Raw genomic sequence first — 25,792 nt, 5'->3', positions numbered from 1 at the left:
CAGTTCATATCTTATCTGTTGTGTCGTATGCAAATATATAAGAGCATTGCCAGATGTGAGTAGTTATAGCAGAAAAAAAAAATCAACAACTAAACAAACATTTATGGAACAACTTAATATTACAAAAGAGAACTAGATAACTCGTACCTGAAATGGTTTGTTATTTTCCCGAACTTTCTGCAACATTATTACATAAATGAGATAACTAAGGTGAGTGAAAATAGAGATATGAATTTTATCTTTTGGATTAATATTATCACCTTAAATCGTAAGAACAGTCAAGATAAACGAATATGTAATTCATTGCCATATATGTCATATTTCGCATGTATACTTTTTTTAGTTGGTTTATGTTGTACTGTATTTTTGAATTTACGCTGACTTTGACAACTGAACATTTGAATCACAACTTGCATAAGATGGTGCATGTCTTCAATGTTTTATTGAGAGAGAGAGAGAGAGAAATGGAGAGAGAGAGAGAGTTATCATATAAATCATATAAATAATTCCACCCAATCACTCTTGTAAAGGTTTATTACAAGGGAATTTTGTTTAACAGTATGAAGAGAGATTAATCTCTAACAATTAAATATACATGCATGTATTGAATTGAATGTTATTAAACCACTTTGTAAAATTAAACATTAAGCTAAGTTGAAAACATTAATTATCATAATTCATGGAAATTAATGCAATATGATCTGTCAATTTAATCATATTGCACCAATTTTTTTACTTTTACTCTTAGACTCTGTTACAACATGTCTGTAGTGAAGTCTGGATACCTAAAACGTCACAGTAGTAAGTATTTCCATTGATGTTATTCATAATTAAATTTGTTGTTAAGATGATAATTAGGACCAGTCGTTTGTCTATGGGTTTATGTGGTTTCTTAAATTGTTATGTTATTTTTCAGGGAGTGGAGGTGGTTGGGGTTAAAATGTTTTTAAAAAAGAATTATTTTTTATATGTTAGATTAATTAAAGTGGTAGTTTTTTTACTTTATTGTATCTGGACAATAATGTTATGTTCATGTCTTATCCTTTAATCAAATGTCTGTTATTGATAAGGCTTGTTTTGTTTTGCACATGCATATGGTAGATTAATTAATGTTGACATGAATTGCTGCTCTGTTTCAGACAGCTTGTTTCATGGAGGATGGAAGGATACCTGGGTTGTGCTGTATGACAACAGTGATTTATGTCTACACAAACATCAACATGATTCAGACCTCAAAGCCAGGATTCACCTTAGGGTAATTCAGAAGTAATTACATTCCCTTCATACACATTTCATCAAAGAGGCTTTCAGCAGCAACACTCTCCAGGAAAATCTTTTTAAATAATGCATTAAGATACACTATAACTGTACTGTTAAATTATGAACTTGGAACATTTTGTGATTAAGAGATAATATTGCACCTAATTTAATTTAGGTTAAGATTTGAATCCAGATTGTATATTTTACTTAAGATAATATTTTGTTGATGTTTGCTGCTTTTATAGCTGTTTCAGATACCAGGTATTTAAAAAAATGTATAAATGCCAGGTACATGTTACGTATCATGACTCATAACAAACTGTGTATTGAAAACATTTGTCATAAATAAACAGGTTATTCATAAAATTTTAACCCTCAGGATGTGTGTAAGAGATTTGCCTATGGACAGTACACTAACTGTTTCCCTGACCGACCCAAGGTCCCTGAGGGGTACACTTACGACAGTGTGATAGCTATTCCCTCAAGAAATAACAGCAAATGTAAAGTCTTCTGGCTGCTGTGTCATGACCCTAATGAATTAAAGTAAGTGTAGACAAGAAAAAACCAAGAACTCTAAATTTTTTTTTTTTTTTTTTTTTATTGATATTAATTTCATTTGCACATACAATATATCATACAATATATATATCTAAATGAACTCTTATGATTATATGTTGTATAAGGTTAATTAATAATTAAGATCGATTCAATTTACATTAAAACCTGCATTTGAACACATTCCAGATTTAATGAGCAATATCTGAGGTTTAATCAGACTCTAATAGTCCTTGCGGTCAATATCATTGATGTAATGTTACTTACAGGGTAAATCAAGATCAACAGGGCAAATCAACAATAAAATTCTTTGCATCTTTTTATCATACTGGTTTGGTACGCTTCGAAATGCAATTTATTGTAAAACATTATTTGTTTAATTTTACAGTGAATGGATGAATGCAATTTGTAAAACTGTAAGTACATTTTATTTTTGTTACAAATGATCTTACATTTTCCCTTACTTTTTTTAATAGATTTTCAAGCTTACTTAACATTACCATATTTTCTATTGTATGTGATATTGTCATGAAATTACCCCTTTTCAAAACTGTGTACAAACTGCAAACATAAAAAATAATTTAATAATGATTTTTAGCCGGGCTCTGCTGAAAGCAGAGTCCTGGCTATAGGCAGGCAAATCGCCAATGTTACTATAAATAGCACAAGTAAACAAAAAACCAAACAGCGTCAAGGTAAAGCTTCCGCTATACCAAATAGTTACACAAAGAGCCACGTTTTGTCAAAAGTGTTGGCATTTTGTTTCTTTTTTTTAAATTTCGAATGAATTGTCTATCTTTTTTAGTTTTCTTATTAATAACGTATTTTTAAAACATTACTATGCATTTTGGACACATACAATGCGCATGAATTTCCATGAACTACTTTGCTGCGCGATGAAGAAATGGGGATTGAATATATAATGCTTGTTGCAAAATTCAAGGCAGCAACTGTTAAACTTTTTAACTTCTACTAGACAGACATATTTTTTGTTTATAGCCGCTTACAAAATTTGGTCGCTCTCTGATGCTTTGCCGAAATTAAAAGCATGAGAGAGAGAGAGAGAGAGAGAGAGAGAGAGATTTTCAGTCTTTACTACACAATATGCATAAAGACACACCAAAAGAGCCCGGCTTTCAGTACTTCAGTACTTTGATTTTACTTTATTTTTTAAAATTTTAATACTGGGTAGATTTGATTTTGTTACAGGTATGTAAGAACTTTTAAATTTTGTATTCATTGCAGCTTCCCCCTCCTCCTAGTCCACAACAACAGCCACAACAGTCATCTAATGCCCCGCCCCCTTACAATCCAGGTGCCCCCGCCCCAGGAGGCATTGGTTTTGATGGTGTGTCAGGTGAGTTAGTAATATTATAAGTTTTGACTACGGTAATCAACATTGAAAACTTTTTAAAATTATTCGTGAGGTACAATAATGTAATGAGCTTTTAAGAGTCATTGCAAAACATGCATTAAAGCTGACATGAATCCATAAAAACGCATTATTTCTCTTTTTCCTGTGTATGTTATAACATCGCACATGTGCAATCACACATTGTGGCAGAACAAGCAATGCTAATGACCGTATTGATTTCCAAAGGGAGTGTTTTTGTAAAAACTGTAGAAACAGTAGTTACTTTCTTGAATTTACTTTCATTTGTGTACTGTTTTTGGATGTAGTGCAGCTGAGGTCTTCAATAAGTCTTTCAATAAGGTCTTTCATATCCGTTGAGGAGTGATCGAAACTAATATGGCAACCAAATGCTTCTATGAGTTCATGTCAGCTTTAACATGAGCACAATTACCAATAGGAGCATTCCATGATGTCTTTCGAATGTGTTGCAATGTGGTATACAAGCACTATAGTTACTTAGACTTGATTATATCAGATGTCTATAGAAATAATTCAGTGGTTACTTTGGAATGATTTATTACAATGATGAGAAAGTTTTCAAACTTTCTTTTTTTGTCCACAAGGCTTTGTACTCTAGCTAGGGTTAGGAATAAGAGCTTGTATGACCACCTGAGATGGTCTATTTTTCAGTTAGGCAGGTATGAAATTTTAGATGATAGCTAAGCGGTAAAATTTACCCTTAATTAAACACTTGTAGTTGCAAATAAGCCTTATTAGTTTATGTGCATGTACTTGTAAATGAAATCAGAACAGCAGATTATTTAGAGGTGGCAAACTTTTTATGGAGCTAGCCTTGAGGATTGAATGGTATTTTTGGAATGCTTCTCTAACAACACACTCACATTCTTATCGTCTGGATGCTGTGTTTTCTATGCAACAAATTGTACAAGGTGATAAAAGCTATTACGAAATCTTTAAAACCATTATTTAACAATGACCAAACCACATAAGATATTAGGACGTTAATTTTGTACACAGGGGGACACCAAGGAGGACCTACTCCCTACCCCCAGGGACCTCCACCTCAGGGGTACTACCCCCAAGGACCTCCCCCACAGGGGTACTACCAGCAACCCAATCAGCCTCAGTATCAACAGCAACCATATGGTAAAGTCAATGTTTAGTTAGTCATTGTCTTTATTAAACAAATTAATTACGGTAGTTTAATCAGATTTACATGTACTTTGATGTAATCAGGATGACAAATAAACATGTACATGCATTAATAAATTACTCATATTAAATATCAATGGATTTGTAGGTTATGCCCCACAGCAAGAACAACACAAGGGAAAAGGAATACTTGGTGGACTTGGAAATTTATTGGGAGGAAAAGGAGGCGGAGGGGGAGGAGGAGGAGGAGGAGGAATATTAAGTAGTAAAGGAGGAAAAGCTGCAGCAGGTCAGTAATTATAGCTCACCTGATCAGAGATCAAGAATTTGCAACATTCTGTGATTGGTGCGTTTCAATGTGTATAGATCTATAAACATACATTCATTTCATTGTGAATTAAATTTAATTAAAAAAATATTTTAAAATTTGCAGGTCTACTTGGAGGTGCAGCCTTAGGATATGGTGCCTCAAAAATGATTGGTCATGGCTTTGGTGGCTGGGGCCTTGGTCACCACGGTAGTTGGGGGTCCATGAGTAGTTTTGGAAGTGCTGGTAGTTTTGGTAGCATAGGAAGTTTTGATTGAAGTTGGATAGCACTTTATTTACCTTTCGAATTTTTATTAATTATTTTTTTAAAAATGATTATACATGTATATTGTATACCAGTTTGTGTGGTCTTGTATATTTAGAGTCTCTTAACCTCCGATACAACATATTTTATATTGTTGGTCATCAGTACTGTGATACATGTACATGGATGCTTTTTATCTGTACCATATTTAAAATTATAAATTATTTTTAAGCATAAATAATCTAAATAAATAATTTTGAAATGAAGAGAATTTGTTATTTCCTGAAACGAAGAATTTCTATTGCTTTCTTTTTCTGTGTTATAATTAAAGATAAAGTTCTGGGAAAAAATAACTGTCCTGACAAAGATGAAAACTTCCATTGCAAGAAAGTGTTGTGAGAAAATATAGAAGGGGTGGATTTTTTTAGTTTACCCTTATCTTTAACTTGTGGCTTCATGTACACTATAGAAGAGCACAATTTTTCTAACTGCACATGTGCTCAGGTGAAAATGTAACAGTGATATTATTTAATTGTCTTTAACTTTGTTTTTTTTTTCAGATATATATGTTTTTGGTATCTACTTATTTAATTTTATTTACAATACTTATACATACTTTGTATCATTCTGTAGTAATGATATCATTAATGGTGATGATGTGTTAATTGAGTCAGACCTAAAATCTAAGAAGAAGGTACAGTTTCTTTCTGTATATGCCCTAAAAACCAAAAGTTGTTTAAATCTCATGAAAATACACACATACCATCTTGAACATGTGTGTGTGTGTGTATATAAAGTACCAAGTTATACACTTCTATCATATTTTCAAAAAAAGAATATTGACTTCAACATTTTGTCATATTTCTAAGATTTTAAGTACTGATAGTGAAAAATGTTTAAAAAATGGCACACTTTCTCATAGTTTTTTGAAGAGAAAAATGTTTCCGCAGCCGTTGCCCACAACAAAATCAATATATTTTGTGTGATATCACATGATAAAGTTATAATTTGAATTTTGTTGTAAGCAACAACTGTGGACATGCATAGTTTTCTATTTAAAAAAATCTACTGAATTGTTAATCTTCGTATTCTGCTCAGTTTTAAGAAAACCATTGGAAAATGCACCGTTATGATGTTACAAATACCTTTCTGAGAGTCCAGTCAGTTTGCTATATAATAATTTATCAATTCTTAGTTTATAGCTATAGTGTAAATAAACGTTACATTTGATTTTTTTTATGATATTTTTTAAAATTACTTTAAAATATGGAAAATAATGACTGAATCTGTACCTGTTTTTTTCTGAACAATCCATATCTGATACTTATAGATAAAGTATATAGACTGTGCCATAGTAAATAGTTTGATTTGTGAAAAATATGGAATGTTTGTTTGAAAATTATAAGATTAACTGTTCATGTATATATAATGTTGGGTCTTTTCATTTTTTTTTGTATCTATGCAATATTTTTTAAAATACATGTAAATCGTTGAATATAAAATGCTATCAGATTTGAAATCTTTCGAAAATACATATGTATTGTTAACCTTGAAGGTGTTTGAAATACATGTATACGGTAGTTTTTTTATCGTCATGTTATTTTTCAAAATGCATAGATTGTAATAAGTGCCATCAAAATGATTTGTGCCATTTTCATTTATTTGAACTTTAATTATTAATACCTGTAATAAAAGAAATAGTAAATGTAAAGTTAGATGCTGCTATTACAGATAGAAGTAAATAAAGGCAAGATGCCATACTTGTCTGCTTCCTTTACTCTGAAAGCAAAATGATTGCAATTCACGCAAGGGGTTTGGGGGGGGGGGGGGTTACTCCTTGGAATTTGAAGTTAGATACCATGTGTTATTATTATTATACTGTGTGGTAAACTTTATCAGGGAAACAAGCGCCTCTGGTACATAGGGTGATCTTATACAATTAGAATTAAGTTGTACGGTGCACATTTCTTGTCGAACATTTTCTGAATCAGCTTCTCTTCAGATAATTTTTGGCCAATGTACGGTAATCCAGGGTGCAAATATTTTATAACTGTGAGTGTTGCAAATTCAAAATTTCAATGTCTCTTTGCCATCTTCCTCCTGAATCTTCTGCAGCACAAGGGATCACTTGAGAAGGGGGTGGTTCTATACACTGAGATTTTTTTCGATGGCACACTGAGTCATCCATTTCCCATGCTAACTCATCTGAAGAGTAAAAACTTCATTTTCTTATTGCATACAGGTTGAATTTGGAGTACAGTACCTTTGATTAAAAAAAAAATGGGATAACATTTTTTTCTTCTTTCAGGTTCCTTAAATTTCTGTAATTAAACCACTATTCAATCTTGAGACAGGTTGTTTGCCACTGCATTTTTTCTTTAACAAGTTTATTTAGCAATCCTTCATTTTTATGGGAGGAGGTGGCTTCGATCAATAATCCTGATAATCAATAAATGCATGACACCCCCACCCCTCCATCCTTGTGACAATTGAAGCATCTGCACACTTAGTGGATGCTTCTTTAGTAGTTGGCACTAGAAAAAAAAAAAATTTTCATATTCCAGTGGTCGTAATATGTTTTTCTTTAGGCCGCACGAATATAATTTCATGTTCGTCAGACCCCGTCGTATTTAAATACACCAACAAATAATTTTATTTTATACATCCCGCGCATCCAGGAAATCTTGTGCTGTTTTCTGTTCTGTTTTCGTATTTTGAATAAATTTATAAATCAGAAACAAGAGGAAAAAATATAACCGTCCATACAAGTTTATTTATGTAATACCTAAATATTTTGGCTATAAAAAATAGTTTTATTATTTAATTGCTCGCCCGCTCTTACCTTTTTTCACTGGGTGTCCGACAAACAAGAAATTACATTGGTGTGGCCTTACTGGAATTACTGTACATGTTGCTATATGACAAACAGGTGAACGCCATATAAACCGAATATGTAACTGGGTCACTGGAATCCAAGTTACTGCTACATATACCGATATATTTACCATAAAGGCAAAATACAATAACATTTTCAGAGCCGAAGGATTCTGAAAAGAATGGATCTTCTCAGGTGACCTCTATGGCCCATGGGTCTTTTCATAAATTCGTAAATGCCGATAAAACAAACATTGGTATCTAGTTTTAAAATAATTATGGTTTAAAAAGTAAAATGTTATTATATTGTGTTATTTGATTTTCTCAGTTGTACTGGGTTTGATAAAAATAAAATACTGTAGGGCCAATTGGTGAAAGAGTACTGGAAGCCGAAAACCAACGGTGACAAATACATTGGGGACTCGGACATTGTCGGCATTGCGTTTAAGTAAAGCTAAGTTAAGCCTCAGAATCAAGACATCAATGGTCACTGATCAGACATATTTATTTATTTTTTTTTACAACAAACGGGTTGTTGTTCTCAGAACTGTTTAGTGTTTATAGGTATTTCATAAAGCGATTCGTAAAAAGGAAATCAAATTGTAACGTTTGATAACATATATCGATTAGTCTTTCAGCTGAATTGGTGATTTTTATAACCGTTTTAACATTGAGGTAAGTAAACAGTCATCACTTGTCATTACAAAATATAGGTAAACATTACACTTTATCCACTATAGGTAGAATAATTTTACTGTTGTTTGGAATAGAATCGATCCCTCAAAATTCTAATAAAATATTGGTATGTCACACCATATCATGTAACATTCTATTCCTATACGTAAAGTAAATCTATCTGTTTACAATAAGTTTTAATGTTTCATGATATGTCATAATATGCCTATACTCTGTCCCAAGATATTTTGGATTCACGTTTGGCTTAATTGTTTGATATTTATAAATACCTCAGGATCCAAACGATGTTCATTCAAAAGTATGAAAAATTTCCAAGATTTCTCAGTCAAAACGCCCGTGTTAGCTTATCAGGTTTCAATACAATGCTAAAAAATGTGATGTCTACGGATATTTTGCATTGCAGCAAGCCCGGATGATAACGTTGAAATATTGCACGATGTATTCCGAGTGTATTCCGAATGGAGAAAAGATGTAAACATTCCCCATTATAAATCTCCGTAAGGAATCTGTTTTCGTTCCTGTGAATTTTTCCGAGTGAAAGATGATAATGTGTCAATGAAATTATCTTGGAAAATATCCCTTTCAACCATTTCAATTGCACTTCTTTCACGGGTAAGTGTATTTTTATTAAAAATCGTCCAAACGTGAATCCAAAATATCTTGGGACAGAGTATAATACTGGAGTTTATACAGACTGTAACTGATTATCTGAATGATTGAAGAATGCTTTGTCATGAAAATGGTGGTGTCTTTTAGATTCAGTTTAACGTACAATAATAAAATAAAAACAAAATTAGACCTCTACGATAGGCTATACAAGAACTAACACCTTTCTAGTATGAATATTTACATTTGCTAATATGTTTCCTTATATAAACCCATAGAATAGCGAAAACGTTCAATTCTGTATGAACTTTTTCATGACGTCACAATGATCATAGCACAGCTTAATTATCGCTTGTCGCTTGGAATATTGTAAACTTAAAAATTTCGGTAATTTTAACAGTTCTGGACAATTTGTCTTTTTCAAACATAAATATAAGTAATAAACAGCAATGTTAAAAAGTTCACTGGGATATGAAGTTGGTTGGTAAGTGATCAAATATACTGAGAAACCCTGTGGGTTTCACAGGATTTGATCACGTGAGGCAAGAGGCATTTCAAAAAAAAAAAAAATTTATTTGGCCTGAAAAGCATTAAATTGCCTCAGTAACTGTGAAGGGGTCTATAACCACATTGGTCACAAAAATACAGGTGGTGAAACTCAAGTTTATATAATGAGCATGATGAGAGCAAGATCCTAAAACCTCTAGTGAACCAATATGCAAGCATGCAACAATTATATACATTACATTGCGTATAATATACGGTATTCAATATTAGTTCCCACTCTGCAGATAAAAATGTTTTTGAAGTACATATACTTTTAGATAATTATTGTTAAAGTTTCAAGCTATTTTTGAAACAAAGAAGATATAAAAAAAAATATATAAATATATATACATGTACAAATGGAAAATATAAGGAAATTCATTAAATCGAAATTAAAATAGAGTTCATTAACAGGACAGGAACTGTTTTTTCCTGTGCTTTATTTCATCTGTCTCTTGGTTTAATTAATTGATATTTTCAGTGGCATTGAAAACTCTTTGTAATAAAGCATTCCTTTTCAAGTTAAATTGGGGAAGTAAAAACTTAACAATATTTTATCTACTTGTACATACTATCGGTACATACCGATACATGTAGGTTGGGGGAGGGGGTGGGTGGGGATGGAATCACCCTGTCTTTAGATTTTTCTCTATTGGATTTACATGGGGTTTTTTTTTTTTACATTTCTTTTTTAATTATTTTATTTTTTAATGACAAATTGTCTCTAGGAGACTACTTGGTAATGTAATTGTTTAAAAAAAGGGGGATAGTCTTAACGGTATATTTATAAATGTCTGTCTGTTAATTCACAATTCACATTCTGTCCATCCTCGGGTATGTTTAGGCTGCCCAAGATTTTCAGGCGATGTGTAGAAAGTCACTTGTCTTTACTTCATAAGATATGACGTCATAATTAACTTTGACATCACAATCTACCTTCCTTTCGATTGTTCTCAGAGAATGTATCGTAATGTAATAAATGAATTTTATTGAACACTTGATTCCTTTACATAACCGCTGTTGTAAATACTGGTGATACTTAAATCAGTATAATCAATATTGAGTATAAAAAAATCAGCAGTTTTAAAGCATTGTACATGTATTATGTAAATAACTATTTATAAACTAATGGTTTGGAGACTCCCCCCTGCTACATTATTTAGTGAATGGAGATATTTATATACTGGTACATGTAAAAAAAAAAGCTTGGTGCAAGTGAAATATTGACACAATCTTAGTTTATTTTATGTGAAATTGGGAGACAAATAAGTACCAATGGGAATCATGCTTGGAGAAACCTACCAGTTGACCCAATGTTGTGTAAATCAAGCTTAAAAGATAAAAATGTGCCTAATTTCGATGATGGTGCAAAATGTTTTAAAAATGTTTTAAATAAAGGAAATATTTATCTGAACCCTCTCCAAGAACAGCAAAATACATTACTTATAGGATTTTTCATAAAAATATTTTTGAATTAATGTCATTATATAATCACTTGTGCCGATACGATTTACATATATCAATTGCTGTGTTAGGATATGCATGTCTTATGCTTATTATAAGAAGAACTTAAGACATCACAAAAATGCATCAAATATGATGTTGGATATCGCTGTTAGTTTATGTAATAAAATTTTTTAGAAATTCGCCGGCTTTAAGTATTTTTCATTAATTAAAAAAATATTGTTTTCCAATGTAAATTTAGCTTCAGACAGCCTTAACATAGCTGCATCAGACTCTTGTCTTCTATCCATTGATCTGTAAAGAGACAAAAAAAAATATCAGAGACCCATACCTGGCACAAAGGTTGTACATGACCCTGAAAGTATGTGTTGACCCTGATATAAGGTCATTTGACCAAGGTGAAGGTCACATCATATCACTAACTTCGCTTTGTATGTTGTTGTTATAGATCTTTCATTCTTCCTGCACTCCAAATACATGTACATAGATAACATATCTTTCAACAATCAATTGTTATACAGTAATATTAAATCTCTATCATACACACAATGAGTTGGCAAACTACATTTTATAAACAGTATACAGGCAAGTTTACGTGAGATGAATATTTCTGTGATTTTTTTTTTAATTTCAGAAAGGGGGACTAAGACATATTTTTTTTACCAATTCTTACTTGAAATTCTTCAACAAATGTACATTGCATATTCATGGATGTTTTTTCTCTCCAGATACTGGGTATATACCAATTACCATGGCATTGAGAATAGTGAAGTCAGGATATCTGAAACGTTTCAGTAGTAAGTCACTGACAGTAGTTTTTAAAGAATATCATTCCAAATTAATTTATGACACATTTTTCATTAATTACCAGTACATTATTCTGCAGTTTGCTCAAGTATGGTATGGCTTTTCATAATATTCACCTAAATTTTACCTCAGTTATCAATGATGGATACATGTATGGATGTATTTTTCTTTGTTTGTAGAAAGTATGTTTTCTGGGGGCTGGAAGGATGTTTGGGTAGTACTTTATGACAACAGTGACTTGTGCATGTATAACCGACAGGGAGATCTAGAAATTAAAGCAAAAATTCATATGAAGGTAAAAAAAAAAAATTCATAATTTTATTTCCATTTAATTAGCACTAGCTGTACTTATTTTTACAAATAATGAAAATAAGTTCTGATTCAAATCTGCTCAATAGATCACTACTAACAAAATTTTAGCTTGTAGGATCATGATTTCTTGACTTCAAATTAAAGTGTATGAATAGATAGATAACATGTTCCATGCAGAGAAGTAATCAACATGTTCCCAAGAATTGCAATGACAGAGTTTTTACTGTAAACCTATAACCCTATAGCAACTTCTCATGGCTTTAATATGTCTCTAAGGATGTATGCAAAAGATTTGCCTTTGGAGATTACACCAGCAGCTTTCCTAACAGACCTGATCTCCCCCGGGGGTCGTCGTATGAGCATGTCCTGGCGATCCCTCACAAGAACAACAGTCAGGCTAAAGTTTTCTGGTTCCTCTGTCGGGACAGCAATGACTTACAGTAAGTCCATTCAGTGGCTTATTCAATGTGGTTGTTGATCTACAGTTAGTCAAAAGAGGAATTATTCTTGTAGATTTTTTTTAGATTTATTTGCTGGTAATTTTTTTAAATCCAATGAGTATAAGGTCATTTAGGTGAGGCAACTTCTTTTATTTTTTCAAACTTTTGACAAAGTATTTGTAGATTTCCAGATAACATCTTATAGTTAAACTGATTTGCATGCAGATGACATCTTTCATTTGGACTGACATTTTTATTTTGTAAATAGTACTTTACAGAAAAATTCTACACGTACATGTACCAGTTGTGCAGCGTCTCCTTACTAACAAAAATATATGCTAATTAAGTTAGGGAAAATACATGTTTTTATTTAAATGTATGTTTAACTCAAAAGACATGTAGTGTATTCTCTTCTCATGTTATCATACATGCATTCTGTTTTTCTATTTTAGTGAATGGATGAATGCAATTTGTCAAGTGGTAAGTATCCATTTCCTGGCAGAATTCAGATCACTCAATTGTAAAACTATTTCTATAACACTGTAGATATCCTTGATTTCATATACATACCCGCAAGACACATATATCTTTACCTATCAGAAATTTTGAATAAAAATGAATTCTGGTTTAATATATGTACTGGTACATGTACCAGGTATTTTTTAAATTGTGTATTATGGTACAAAATTAATAGGATTTAGTTGCTAAGAAATATGTACATTATATTGTGTGGCCACCTTATATTATAGATTGACTAGATTTGAATGTAAATGATCTCTTTTTAAAATACAAAACCATAAACTTTTGACAAATTTTTCACATACATGTACATGTAATTCATATCTCCTAAACATAATTACAGGTTTATTTTCAGAAAGTATTGTTATCTATATTACCCAGTTTTATGGTCTAAAAGAGACATTGGATTGTTCCTCTCTAACAGTTCTGTGTATTCTTGTTTCCACAGCTTCCAGCCCCTGCTCAGAAGCAGCCAGCGGGAGGAATGCATCCCAGTAGTTCTTCAGGCAGTATGCCCCCAATGTCCAGCGCCCCTCCCGCATCAGCACCACCCCCGTACAGCCCAGCTCCATCAGGGCCTGGCATTGGTTTTGATGGTCTGTCAGGTTAGTTTGAGGGTTTTATGCTTGTATTTATCATGGTCATATATTGTGTCAAGTTTACATTTATTTTCAATATTTTTTTGTTGCAAAATTCAAGAATGAAATGTATTATCAAAATAGAATGTGTGCAATAGTTCATGCAGTGTAGTGTAAAAAGAAAAACTATTGCACAATATTTTGTTGAAATGACAATTAAGAGTTCTCAGCTTTTACATGCTATTATTTTTTCACAGGTGGATCAGCGCCATATCCTACACAACCAGGAGGGTTTCCTCAAGCTGGCCCTCCCCAACCTTACATGCCACCACAGGGGTATCCCCAGCAGCAGCCCGCTGCTTACCCCCAGCAACCAGCAGCCTACCCTCAGCAGGCTTACCAACAGTACCCACAGCAACCATACCAACAGTACCCCCAACAGCCTTATCAACAATATCCACAACAGCCATATCAACAATACCCTCAGCAGCAGTACCAGCAGCCATACGGTAATATGTGTACTTGTGTAAAAAACCTGCCTAACGTATTCTATGTATTCTTTTCCAATTCTATGATTTCCTTAAGAATAAAAAATGTAGGGCTTCATGATTTTTTTTTTGGTGTAATCCAAGAAAGTCTGTTGTTTTGTTTCTTTGGTTGGTTTTTTTTTTGGGGGGGGGGGGGGTGATTAATTAACTACTGGTACCCGTAATTGTAAATAAAAAATGTTTCATTGAGATATTTTTCAAATTCGGTAATTTTGATATCCAAAGACTTAACAAAAACAACATGCATGTACAATACATTTTGTGGCAAGTGTTGATTTTAAAAAAATTAAGCATGGAATGATTGTTGTCATTTAATTATTTTTCATATACATATATATCATAGGTTATACTGCACCAGGATACCAACAACAGTATGTTGTGAAACCACAAAAGAGTAAGAGTGGAGGAATGTTAGGGGGCAACACTGGAAAACTGGCAGCAGGTGGGTTGGAATTTACAGTCAAACTTCATTATCTCAAACTAGATTGGACTATTTAAATAGTTTGATATTTCTGAGTATTCCAGATATCGAGGGTAAAATTCTTAAAAAATAAGTGGTTGGGACTTACAATTCACTTCGACATATCCATTGTATTCGATATATCAGTTTTCAAGATATCGAAGTTTAACTGTATTAATTTTATTTTTTAATCAAATAGTATTAAACTGTCTTTAATTGATCAGTAAATTTTTTTTTTTTTAAATCAATGATCTGGTGTCCTTGAATATCATGACTGAGAAATTCTCAGTATGCCCAGTAGACTGAATTTGGGAATAGGTCGACCATATGTGATGTAGTAGTTTCAACAATATTGCTAGTTAATTTTTTTCCAATTAACTTCTACATGTCGTATTGTATGTACAAGTTTTATTCCAAAATTTTGAAAAAGGAACATGTTGTTTGCAGGTTTGATAGGAGGGGCTGCATTAGGGTACGGAGCATCACGAATGATGGGTCATGGATTCGGAGGGCCATTTGGCTGGGGCCTAGGTCATCATGGTAGTTGGAGTTCCCTAAGTAGTTTCGGGAGTGTGGGAAGTTTTGGCAGCTTTGATTGAATTAAAAACCTGGTGCATGTGCTTTACTTTACTTTTACTGAAAGTGTTTGATATTAAATTGAATAAATGTGGACAAACTGAATGGCTTTGTTATGGTAATCCATATTCCCTGTGAATTGTTAAATATTGTGGTTTTATCAATATTCATTGAACACGATTTTTTATAAAGTATTTGATATGTGCTGTTTAGTCAATCCACAAAATTGAATATATTTAAAATGCAATATCTGATAACATACATGTATCAAATACTGTATTTTGATATGACTATATTGTCCATGAACTTATGTATCCTTGAAACTGTCACTCAATCAGTGGAAATTGATGATCAAATATTTATTGAACTACAGTTATTGTTATATAATTAGAATGTTCACCAGTTACTTGCATATACATGTAAATATGTTCTTGTTTGAAGAAAATGTCTCAAATACAAAGTACAGATCAGTCTTGGAATGGAAAATATTTATAAGTATCTTCATATTTTAAAAACATGGTGACTGGCCTTTTATTTTTGAAGATGGCTTTAATTTTGTTGCAGTGGAGCTTTTGCTTGCATTTGTTTATGTTGTTGAAAGAGTTCTTAAATTACTCTTTTTGATGGCTACAACATTCTTGAAAAATATTAAGAAGTGATATGAATTGTTCTGAAAGGGGGGGGATGTTAGTACATGTATGCAACATTTTGTGATTTTATTTTTTTATTCCCTCTCTTCCTACTATAAATGTTCTAGACTTCACAATTCGGTAGTCTCTTAATGCCATAAAGAATACAAAAACTTCAAAAAGCTTCAAGTTACATGTACATACAGTGAGAAATATTTTTTTCAAAAGTTCAGGTACACTGCAATTATTTAATTAATGTTCATGATATAAGCAAATGCTATACTTTAATCAATTGATCATTTTTCTCTGAAACATTAGCTAAAATTTGAATTTACTTTCATAGTTTATTTTTTTTTGGCAAGTTTTTTTTGGCTGTCATCTTTGTCATTTCATATGCTTTACCAGTATGCAAGAGAGAGAGGGTTAGCCAAATATATGTACAGGAAGGCATCTGGAAAAACATTTTACACAAATTTTCTATGAACCCTACCATTGGATTTCGTTGCATAATATTGATGTAGATTTTTGTTAGTAGGGATATAAAATACATACAGTCCTTCTTTACAAAGTTTGATTCCTTCAACATATGGCTTTAATTATACTGTTTGCAAGAAAAGTATGATTTCTTTCCATTAGAATTTGATTAACAGTCTGGGTTGAAGTAAATTAACACTCACATTTTACACTTGGAAATAAATCTCATCTGAAATATTCAAATTTGTTTTGTTTATTAAGATTTATGATCTATTGCAAAGTTTTGGTTTGATCAGAGTAGCCATTCTGTTTCCTGTTGGCCAATATTGCGTACACATACTGTATACATATGTAGATTGTAAAAAAAATACACAATGTATATACAACACAACAGGTAACCTTATTTTGTAAAAATATGTCATATACATCATATACATGTACTGTGGTATACTGGTATGTATCTGTATTTTATGTTAACTTGTTCCATCTATCAACTGTTCAATATTTGTAAATTATTTACATGTCATGGAAATTTTATTTAATTGTTGCTATTTATACAATATATGTACATGTTTAAATTTGTTACTCTATTTATTATTTTACATGTACACAAATGTTGAATACACTATGGATATTGTAGTTAATATCAATATGCTGTTACACAGTCATTCACTTTTTTTAACCAGGATACACTGTTCCGTAGTTTGTGATTTTGAGTGCTCTGATATTTAAAGGGAAAATCTTACAGTGTATAAAAACATTTCTTGAAGTTGTTGTGCAATTTTTATTTACTATTTGAAATAAATTTATGATTCTATAAACATGAAAATTGAAGATTATTCAGTTTCCTAACAAGGCATCTTTGTTGAGGTGTAATTCAAAATGTTGCTTTGTGCATTCAAATTTTTTATGAGCTGAACAGTAATAATAAAGTATCCACGATACTGTATTCTTTTTATTCCTGCAGGAAAATAAACCTTTACATTCACATTAGGAATGTATGGTCAATATGTAGTGCATGTACAGTGTATTTGAATTGTGATAAGCTTTTAAAAATAAAATTTTGTGAATAAGTGGAATCATAGAAATTAATGGGGGCCAATTTTTGAAGACTGACATTTTTTAAGGTTAATAGAAATACAAGTATACCAGTTTTGGGTTGTTTTTTTTTTTTTAAAGAATTAACTTGTACATCCCGGGAATAAAAATTGTGTTTCATAGCTTTTCTTGAATGTTAATTAGTGGGTAAAGGGTACCCCATGAAGAACAACATACAATTATGCCACTAAGGAGTTTAGTGAGTGACTCCACAGTGGTCTGTGACCTCAGTGGTTCTGTTAAAGTTTCTTTTATTCTACTTCTGAAAAATATTCTCTGATTGTTATTGACACAGCATAAAAATAAACTGAGTATGGGGAAAAAATGGTCATTCATTTCAAATAAACAACATCTGCTACATGTAAAGGCTTGTGAGTTTGTGAAATTTATTTTGATAATAACTTTGACGACTGTGTGCTTTGTTTGATGAATTTATTATGAACAAGGAAACAGTAGAGGTATTAATGATAAAGTGATATAAAATCACAATGTATAAACTTTTGTAGGAGTTCATGTATCAGTAAATAACCAGCATCTATCACTTGGTGATAAAACCAAAGTAACACTGTCTGCACACAGTTTGTGGAAATTCTTCTCGGATTTTCCTATGGAGGTCAAAGAATCAGAAAAACCATGAACTGTAACACAGCCCCAGGTGTTGCTTGATTTACAGAGCTGTCTGTAAGAGAAAAAAAATACAAAAGTTTAAAGAAATCTCTGAAATGTTCATGTACCAGCAAGGTGCAATGAGACCTGGATGAATTGACAAAATAATGTCACTCTCTGAACAAGGTGAAAAATCACATGATTTCAAATGGTTGCTTACCTGACTTCTTTGATAAGACTCTGGAGTGTGATGCTGGAGAAGAAGCCAAAGACTTGATTGTGAGCACAGTGACCTAAATTTGTTGGACCAGAGTAGTCACCCAAGGGGCTGTACTCTTCATCAGACTCACTGGACCTAGATGAAAGGAAGTAATGATCAAAATTATTGATAAGCCAATCATTGATAAGTAATGTTATTATATATATAATAGTGATTTCTGCATATTTTGACTAATTGTCTGTTCTGCATGAAAACTAGATTTGAGGTCATCAGTTGCCAGTTTATCTGATCCCATTGAGTAGAAAATGATGTTTTTACAGGCAATAATCATCATCACAAGCAGTGAATCACTATTACCACAAAATCTGATTGGCCACCCCTCCCAACCAATCATAGAGTTCCTCCTGGTGGTAAACTTCGGCATCCTGGTGCTGCAGGTCAGGAATTTTTATATTTGTATATTTGTGAGATTTTGCAGAAAGGGTAAGATGCACACAACAAAATCCCTTTAAGCAGAAATACCTATGGATGGAGGATGGACACAGCTTATCATCTGAAAATAAAATTAACAAGCAAGATTTAAAATAACTCTGTGAAGTGAAAAAGACTGAATGCTTAATGCATGCTGCCAATACTTTTCCAATGAAAATGGAGAAAGTATATTTATTTTTTTAATTGTGTACATGTAATAGATACATGCAGTTAGGTGCAACAAGTTACTGTAAACTAGCTTGTATAAAATACTTTAAAGTGTGGAAATGTTTTCCAAGATAATATATGTACATGTATCTCCAAAAATTTATCTGCACAATAACAGTTTTCAAAAGAAACAAATACAGTGTATATGTAATACTAAGTTTTCTTTACATTTGTAACATTACAGAAACTACCAGACTTTGCTCTGCAAAACATCAATGTTTACTGTATACAGGTACCTTTTGTGACCTTACATAGTTTGTTCTGAGTTTTCTTTCTTATCTAAGAAGCAATTTACTGATAAAAGTTTCAGTTAAACAGAACTAGGTACCTTGTGGGCTCCAAGACACCAAGAAGTCACAACATATACTAGAACCCAGCAGGCATTGCTTGACTTGCTCGTAGTGTTTCTTCCCAGGTGCAAAGACAGGTGAACTGATATCAATATTGACCACTAAAAAACATATACATATAAATTACAACATAAGTACAGTGTGATTAAATTCATTTCTTATTATTTTATTTCAACAATCAAGTTCAGAAAATTCATCAAATACATACAATTTCAATGTTATGTTGAGGTGATCAATGGATTATTTGGGGCAAATGTTTTATTGTGACACTGCCAAAATAATTAGGTTAAACAATATAATTTTTGTTTGGCCAATCATATTGCTTGTTACAAGCAAAATTAAATTATATCAAAATAAATGCAGACGATCCAACAAAGGTGTTACTTCTACATGACATTGCATTGTTTCCCAAACTATTTCAATCTTTATTGTATCAATCATGCAAATCTAGAAGCATGATATATATATAGGGACACAAAAACTCGATGAAATAAATCAAAATTGATTCTTGAAGCTTTTTCAAGACATCTTTTCTTCAGGTCACATTTTAAACATACCAAATTATAAATATTGACAGTGCTTGCATGTCATGTGAATACATTTTAATTACAGATACTTGCCATATTTTTCTCCTCCGAATTTGTTGAAATGAGATGGTTTTCCATCTAAACCAAGTCTGGTATATGAATCTTTTGTAAGATGAAGTATTAATTGCCCTACAAAATTTGAAAACAGAATCATTAAGTACCCGGTAGGTAATTAGGTATATAATGTTTGAAAAAAAACAAAACCATGCAAAAGGGAAAAGAACTAGGGCAGCTTTAACAAAAGCAGTTTGTGTAAGAAAATGCATGATATATCACATATATCATACACACAGTATGACAAATTGGGTATGATTATCAAAAACATTGCATACATGTATCATAGAATCATTATTGTACAAAAGTACTTATATTTCCACAATTATAATATTGAAAATTTGAAAACTTAACAAACAACAAAATATTATCTTAAAAGACTTCATATACTGGTAGTTTCCAGCTGTTAAAAAAATTTCAATTCATGATTTTTTTTTCCGTCCCATTACATTTGGTGCCATGACCAAACCTTGGACTTGATAGATTATCTCCTTCAAGGGGAAAGAACCTGGGATGTTAATCTTTGAAGATCTAGATTATTTAATGGTAGAGGAATGAGAAGGTCAGACAAGTTTGATGGCTAGCACGAGATAGCTTAGTTTGTAGTGCACCTGACAAGATATTCAGAGGGACCTGGTTCAATTTCATCTCTGGTCAGTCATTATTTCTCCCATCCTAAATACAATAAGCAGTTTAATGCCTGATGGTAAGGGAGAGTTGAAGATTTTTGACTTGCTAAATACAATTTTCTTGAAGGGAATAAATTTTCACAATTCTCTCGCCATCGTGTTTTAAATTCATATTGAAGTGAATCTCACAAGATGACACACGGTGTACCATGAAACAACTGTAAAAGCAGAAATATTCGTTGAGGATTTAATATCTTTATTTTCATTGACAGTATATTAAATCTACGAAATTAAATCCATGACGAATTTTGACCAAAGTATTAATGAATACCAAGAGATTATGATATAATGAAATTAAATACCAACTGAATTTAAAACAACAAAATTTTAACCCAACGAAAATCTCTGCTTCTACAGTAATTTTGACTTTAAGTTTTGGTATTGCATACTATTCTTGGTATAGCTAACAGCATGACAATAATGTACATGTATTCAAAAGGTAAAGAACATATGTTCACCACTTCAACATCATGAAATATAAAACAAATTGGTGTTTGACTGATTGTGTTTCATTATACAATAAATGTTATTGGTTGAAATCTGAAGATACTATGCATCTCTATATCTGGTACATTAACTAGTACAATCTCAATTGTGTCTAATATCACTGAAATTATTGTGTCTCACACTATAGTACACTAACCTGTGGGTAAAATTGCAACACAGTCATTCACTTCTAGTTTTGTTCCAACTGAAAGCATACAAAGGGACCCTGAAATATTAATAATACAGTATAAGTGCATGAAGTAAGTTTAGGACAAATTACTGTAATTGCTTATTTATATATATTACAATGATATACATCTAAACACAGAGGCACGTAGGATCTTATTAAGATTGGCGTATGCATCAGTTGCATTCATTTGTCTTCCTTTGGATGGAGTCTGTATAATGCAGTGTACTTTATTATGTTTGTAGCTCTTTCATGACATTAATTTTGTCAAAGATTTCAACCAAACTCATATTTAACTCATATACTTTAAACAAAAAACATTTGTAAAACACTTATGCCCCTCTCCATCAGCAACCTCTGGAAAGAAAATAAACAAGAGGCCCATGGGCCACATCGCTCACCTGAGGAACAATAGGTATGATAAAGTCAGCTACATGGAGTCATAAAACAAACAATCTGGACAATGTACAATAATACATGTAGATCCTGTATAAATAAAATCCATTTTTCCCCCTTGGAACTCGGATAGCCCTGATTGCTGCCAATATTTACAAGAGCAGACTTTAATCACCGCTCCTGCACATATAAAGGGACTCAAAGTTACGCAGGCAGGGATGACCGCACACCTACGCAACTCAACAGGTACCAACGTTTACGCAAGCAGGGATGACCGCACACTTGCACCAACAGCTCAACCTAACGCAAGCAGGGAGTGCCGCACACTTGCGCTAGAAAGGCCTGAACACCAGCATGGATGACCATACATTAGTGCTCCGCTGCTACCACCACCAATACAAGCAGATATGACTGCCCACTTGTATTAATGCGATAAAGGGCAGGAATGACCGCACACTTTGTATCGAAGGTTAGAAAACACATAGAATAGATAGAGCAAGGATGTTCACACACTCAATCTATCCATACCTGTTCAAGTTTAATCCCAAACAGTCGCTCATCAAATTGCAATAGACACTGTCCCTATATATGTGCCAACCTAAAATAATTCATAGTATCTAAAAATTGGAAATCAAAAATAAACAAAATAATCTGGCCTTTGCCAAAACTTCTTATGCAGAACAACTTTTATACATTGAATATTTATTATTGTATAAAAATAATCATCACAATAATTGGTTAACAGTGGATGCATTAATTAAAATAATCAAGAATCAATAAATCAAGGGCAATAACTCAATACAGTAATACAAAAAGATTCTAATGAAAAAATAACTGCCTGCTTCAATTCTATAGTCATATCACATGTTGAGTATTGCAGTTCTCAAAAAGATCCTTTACAATTGTTTATATATGGGATATTTAGCTACATCAAACTCTGAACCTTCTTGTGAGGCCGAAGAATTGTCCTGGAGCCAAAGTTTTAACAATGATAAAGAATCATCTTGCTGATTAGTTTCTGAGAAGAAGATTTTTAAAGATTTACTTTATATATTCCTATGTAAAACTTTAACACCCCTCCCCCCCATGTGGCCTCACACTACCCCCAGGGATCATGATTTTCACAACTTTGAATCTACACTACCTGAGGATACTTCCACACAATTTTCAACTTTCCTGGCTGATTAGTTTCTGAGAAGAAGATTTTTAAAGATTTACTCTATATATTCCTATGTAAAACTTCGACCCCCCATTGTGCCCCACCCTACCCCCAGGGATCATGATTTTCACAACTTTAAATCTACACTACCTGAGGATGCTTCAACAACAGTTTCACCTTTCCTGGCTGATTAGTTTCTGAGAAGAAGATTTTCAAAGATGTACTCTATATATTTCTATGTAAAATTTTAACACCCCCCCCCCCCAATGTGGCCTCACCCTACCCCCAGGAATCATGATTTTCACAACTTTGAATCTACACTACCTGAGGATGCTTCCACACAAGTTTCAGCTTTCCTGGCTGTTTAGTTTCTGAGAAGAAGATTTTTAAAGATTTACTCTATATATACCTATGTAAAACTTCGACCCCCCCATTGTGGCCCCACCCTACCCCTGGGGGTCATGAATTTCACAACTTTGAATCTACACTACCTGAGGATGCTTCCACACAAGTTTCAGCTTTCCTGGCTGTTTAGTTTCTGAGAAGAAGATTTTTAAAGATTTACTCTATATATTCCCATGTAAAACTTCGACCCCCCATTGTGGCCCCACCCTACCCCTGGGGGTCATGAATTTCACAACTTTGAATCTACACTACCTGAGGATGCTTCCACACAAGTTTCAGCTTTCCTGGCTGTTTAGTTTCTGAGAAGAAGATTTTTAAAGATTTACTCTATATATACCTATGTAAAACTTTGACCCCCCATTGTGGCCCCACCCTACCCCCGGGGGTCATGAATTTCACAACTTTGAATCTACACTACCTGAGGATGCTTCCACACAAGTTTCAGCTTTCCTGGCTTTCTGGTTCTTGAGAAGAAGATTTTTGAAAATTCCTCGAAATTTTTCATTAATTTCTAATTATCTCCCCTTGAAAACGGGTATGGCCCTTAATTTTCACAACTTTGAATCCCCTTTGCCTAAGGATGATTTGTGCCAAGTTTGGTTGAAATTGGCCTAGTAGTTCTTGAGAAGATGTTGAAAATGTGAAAAGTTTACGGACGGACGGACGGACAGACGGACAGACGGACAGACGGACAGACAGACGACAGACAAAATGTGATCAGAATAGCTCACTTGAGCTTTCAGCTCAGGTGAGCTAACAAAAAACTGCAAAAAATTGGAATTTTTTTCGCAGTCCAAGGGGCATAACTCTGTCAAAAATTGCTCCATTGTACCTAAAATCAAACTTAATCTAAATAATCTGTACACCTAATTTCATTTCAGTATGCACAACCTGAAGAAAATGAATGAAAACTGTTGGTGGACTGATAAACAGTAGCAAAGTCAAATTTCCTCCCGTCTTCAGTTGTTCTTTGAAGGAGGCATAAATATCACATGATCAAATTCAATATTTACCAACCTGATTTATTCACATATAGGCAATCATAATGTACACATTTGACACACCTTTCTTTTGGAAAGCTCCAAGGAGATCAGAATTAATAAGTTCATGAACTGGCAGACTGTACACAATGAAAGACATTTCATCCATACATGCCTCTGAGATGCTTGGTGGTAATTGGTCCATTTTGGTCATGGTTACTCCAATCTAAAATGACCAAGAAGTAAGGCATGTCAACAAATAAATATACAAATAACTTCTTTGATGGATTGTAGTGTGACCATTGTCTATTACATCCATTACAATATAATCAGGAAAGAAAGAGGTGTTGTAATTTGCATCATCAGAGTACTTTTAAATTACACAAACATTTATTTTTAGCAACTCAAATTTTTTAGATTTACCAGGGGTTTTTTTTCATTGCAAATGAGAAAAAAAATGGTACTATAGGTATCTATACTCTAAAAGATTGTGCACAATACAGAACTGTCTATTTTTAGTGATCATGAAAATGTTTTTCAAAATCCTATGTATAATGAAGCATCATCAGTGTCCATGCAAATGAAATAATATAATGTTTTACAACAACACAGCATTAAACGTATAACAATATTTGCACAAAAAGATGATATCCATATACACGTCAGCTGAGCCTGCAGACATGTGTTTTTACTTTTATTGCTTAAATCTTTTCTTATTGTAATGACTGATACATTATTAATTATCAATGATTTAGAAGACCAGCTGGTATTGGTAAATTTTGTTATAGAATGTGACTCTATCACTTGAATGTACTTTGTGAGTCAATTTTATTTATCTATTTTACATAGGATCTCTCATGATTAGTGATGTTATATGATTTTTATCCATATAGGTAATGAAATATGCATTTTATTATGTTTTTTATTTACTTTTTTCTTCACATACATTGTGGACTAGCCTTTGAACTCGCTTTCTCTCCGGAAAAAAAAACTTTAACTTGTAAGAAAATTTTATTTGCCGATATATTTGACAACCTTCTTTGCACTCATCCTGAACATGCTGAAGTTGGTGCATAAAGTCTTTGTGGAAAATCGCGGAAAAACGGGAAAGCTGTTTTTGGAACAAAGCGATACAACGGAACCCGCGATACAATTGAGAAGTGAGAATACAGATGAAAGGTTAAACAGTTATGCTGCTCTTCGCGACCATTGTTAGTAATTCTGGTGGGATGACGAAATGACAATTATCTAACATCTTACCGAATGTTTCATGCAAATCATATCTGATATCCATTTCAAATTTTCTTCGTTTTCGGCAAAGTTAAATGTGCTTATCTTTAAATTTTCATGTAATGTGGTATTTTTCATGGGCGCTGCCATTTTTATTGGGGAGAACTCATCGTTTCAAAAATCAAAATCACATTTGTTTGCCA

The 25,792-nt window shown here is 32.7% G+C and overlaps 3 protein-coding genes across 6 annotated transcripts; 2 read left to right on the top strand and 1 right to left on the bottom strand.

Moving 5' to 3' along the window:
- The first annotated feature begins 78 nt into the window (after positions 1–78).
- LOC105337949 (uncharacterized) lies at positions 79–6,676 on the top strand. 2 transcript variants are annotated; one of them, XM_011442898.4, is made up of 9 exons: positions 85–210; positions 749–801; positions 1,140–1,255; positions 1,640–1,803; positions 2,204–2,231; positions 3,061–3,172; positions 4,208–4,336; positions 4,491–4,631; positions 4,776–6,676. In XM_011442898.4, exons 2-9 carry the CDS (start codon positions 762–764, stop codon positions 4,925–4,927), a joined length of 882 nt encoding a protein of 293 aa, XP_011441200.3. In that variant the 5' UTR covers positions 85–210; positions 749–761; the 3' UTR covers positions 4,928–6,676. The 2 variants fall into 2 exon arrangements, with proteins under 2 accessions (XP_065935722.1, XP_011441200.3); XM_066079650.1 differs by lacking the exon at positions 4,208–4,336 and having other exon boundaries at positions 79–210.
- A 1,601-nt stretch (positions 6,677–8,277) lies between these two features.
- Positions 8,278–16,686, top strand: LOC105322796 (calcium-binding protein P). Of its 2 annotated transcripts, none has more exons than XM_066079647.1 (9): positions 8,278–8,463; positions 11,829–11,897; positions 12,087–12,202; positions 12,496–12,659; positions 13,112–13,139; positions 13,627–13,783; positions 14,014–14,265; positions 14,648–14,746; positions 15,212–16,686. In XM_066079647.1, exons 2-9 carry the CDS (start codon positions 11,852–11,854, stop codon positions 15,361–15,363), a joined length of 1,014 nt encoding a protein of 337 aa, XP_065935719.1. In that variant the 5' UTR covers positions 8,278–8,463; positions 11,829–11,851; the 3' UTR covers positions 15,364–16,686. The 2 variants fall into 2 exon arrangements, with proteins under 2 accessions (XP_065935719.1, XP_065935720.1); XM_066079648.1 differs by lacking the exon at positions 8,278–8,463 and adding an exon at positions 11,336–11,461.
- A 1,270-nt stretch (positions 16,687–17,956) lies between these two features.
- LOC105322795 (ribonuclease P protein subunit p40) lies at positions 17,957–25,774 on the bottom strand. 2 transcript variants are annotated; one of them, XM_011421676.4, is made up of 8 exons: positions 25,620–25,774; positions 24,444–24,585; positions 21,390–21,458; positions 20,037–20,132; positions 19,395–19,517; positions 18,725–18,920; positions 18,368–18,502; positions 17,957–18,220 (listed from the first exon to the last, which is right to left on the bottom strand). In XM_011421676.4, the coding sequence occupies exons 1-8, from the start codon at positions 25,737–25,739 to the stop codon at positions 18,052–18,054; spliced, it is 1,050 nt and encodes a 349-aa protein (XP_011419978.3). In that variant the 5' UTR covers positions 25,740–25,774; the 3' UTR covers positions 17,957–18,051. The 2 variants fall into 2 exon arrangements, with proteins under 2 accessions (XP_011419978.3, XP_011419980.3); XM_011421678.4 differs by lacking the exon at positions 25,620–25,774 and adding an exon at positions 25,395–25,513.
- Between the last annotated feature and the right edge of the window lie 18 nt (positions 25,775–25,792).

The sequence above is a fragment of the Magallana gigas genome, chromosome 3, assembly GCF_963853765.1.
Source record: "Magallana gigas chromosome 3, xbMagGiga1.1, whole genome shotgun sequence".
Lineage (NCBI taxonomy): Eukaryota > Metazoa > Mollusca > Bivalvia > Ostreida > Ostreidae > Magallana > Magallana gigas.
Note: the sequence above shows the minus strand (reverse complement) of the source record. Positions and strands in the feature narration are given on the sequence as shown.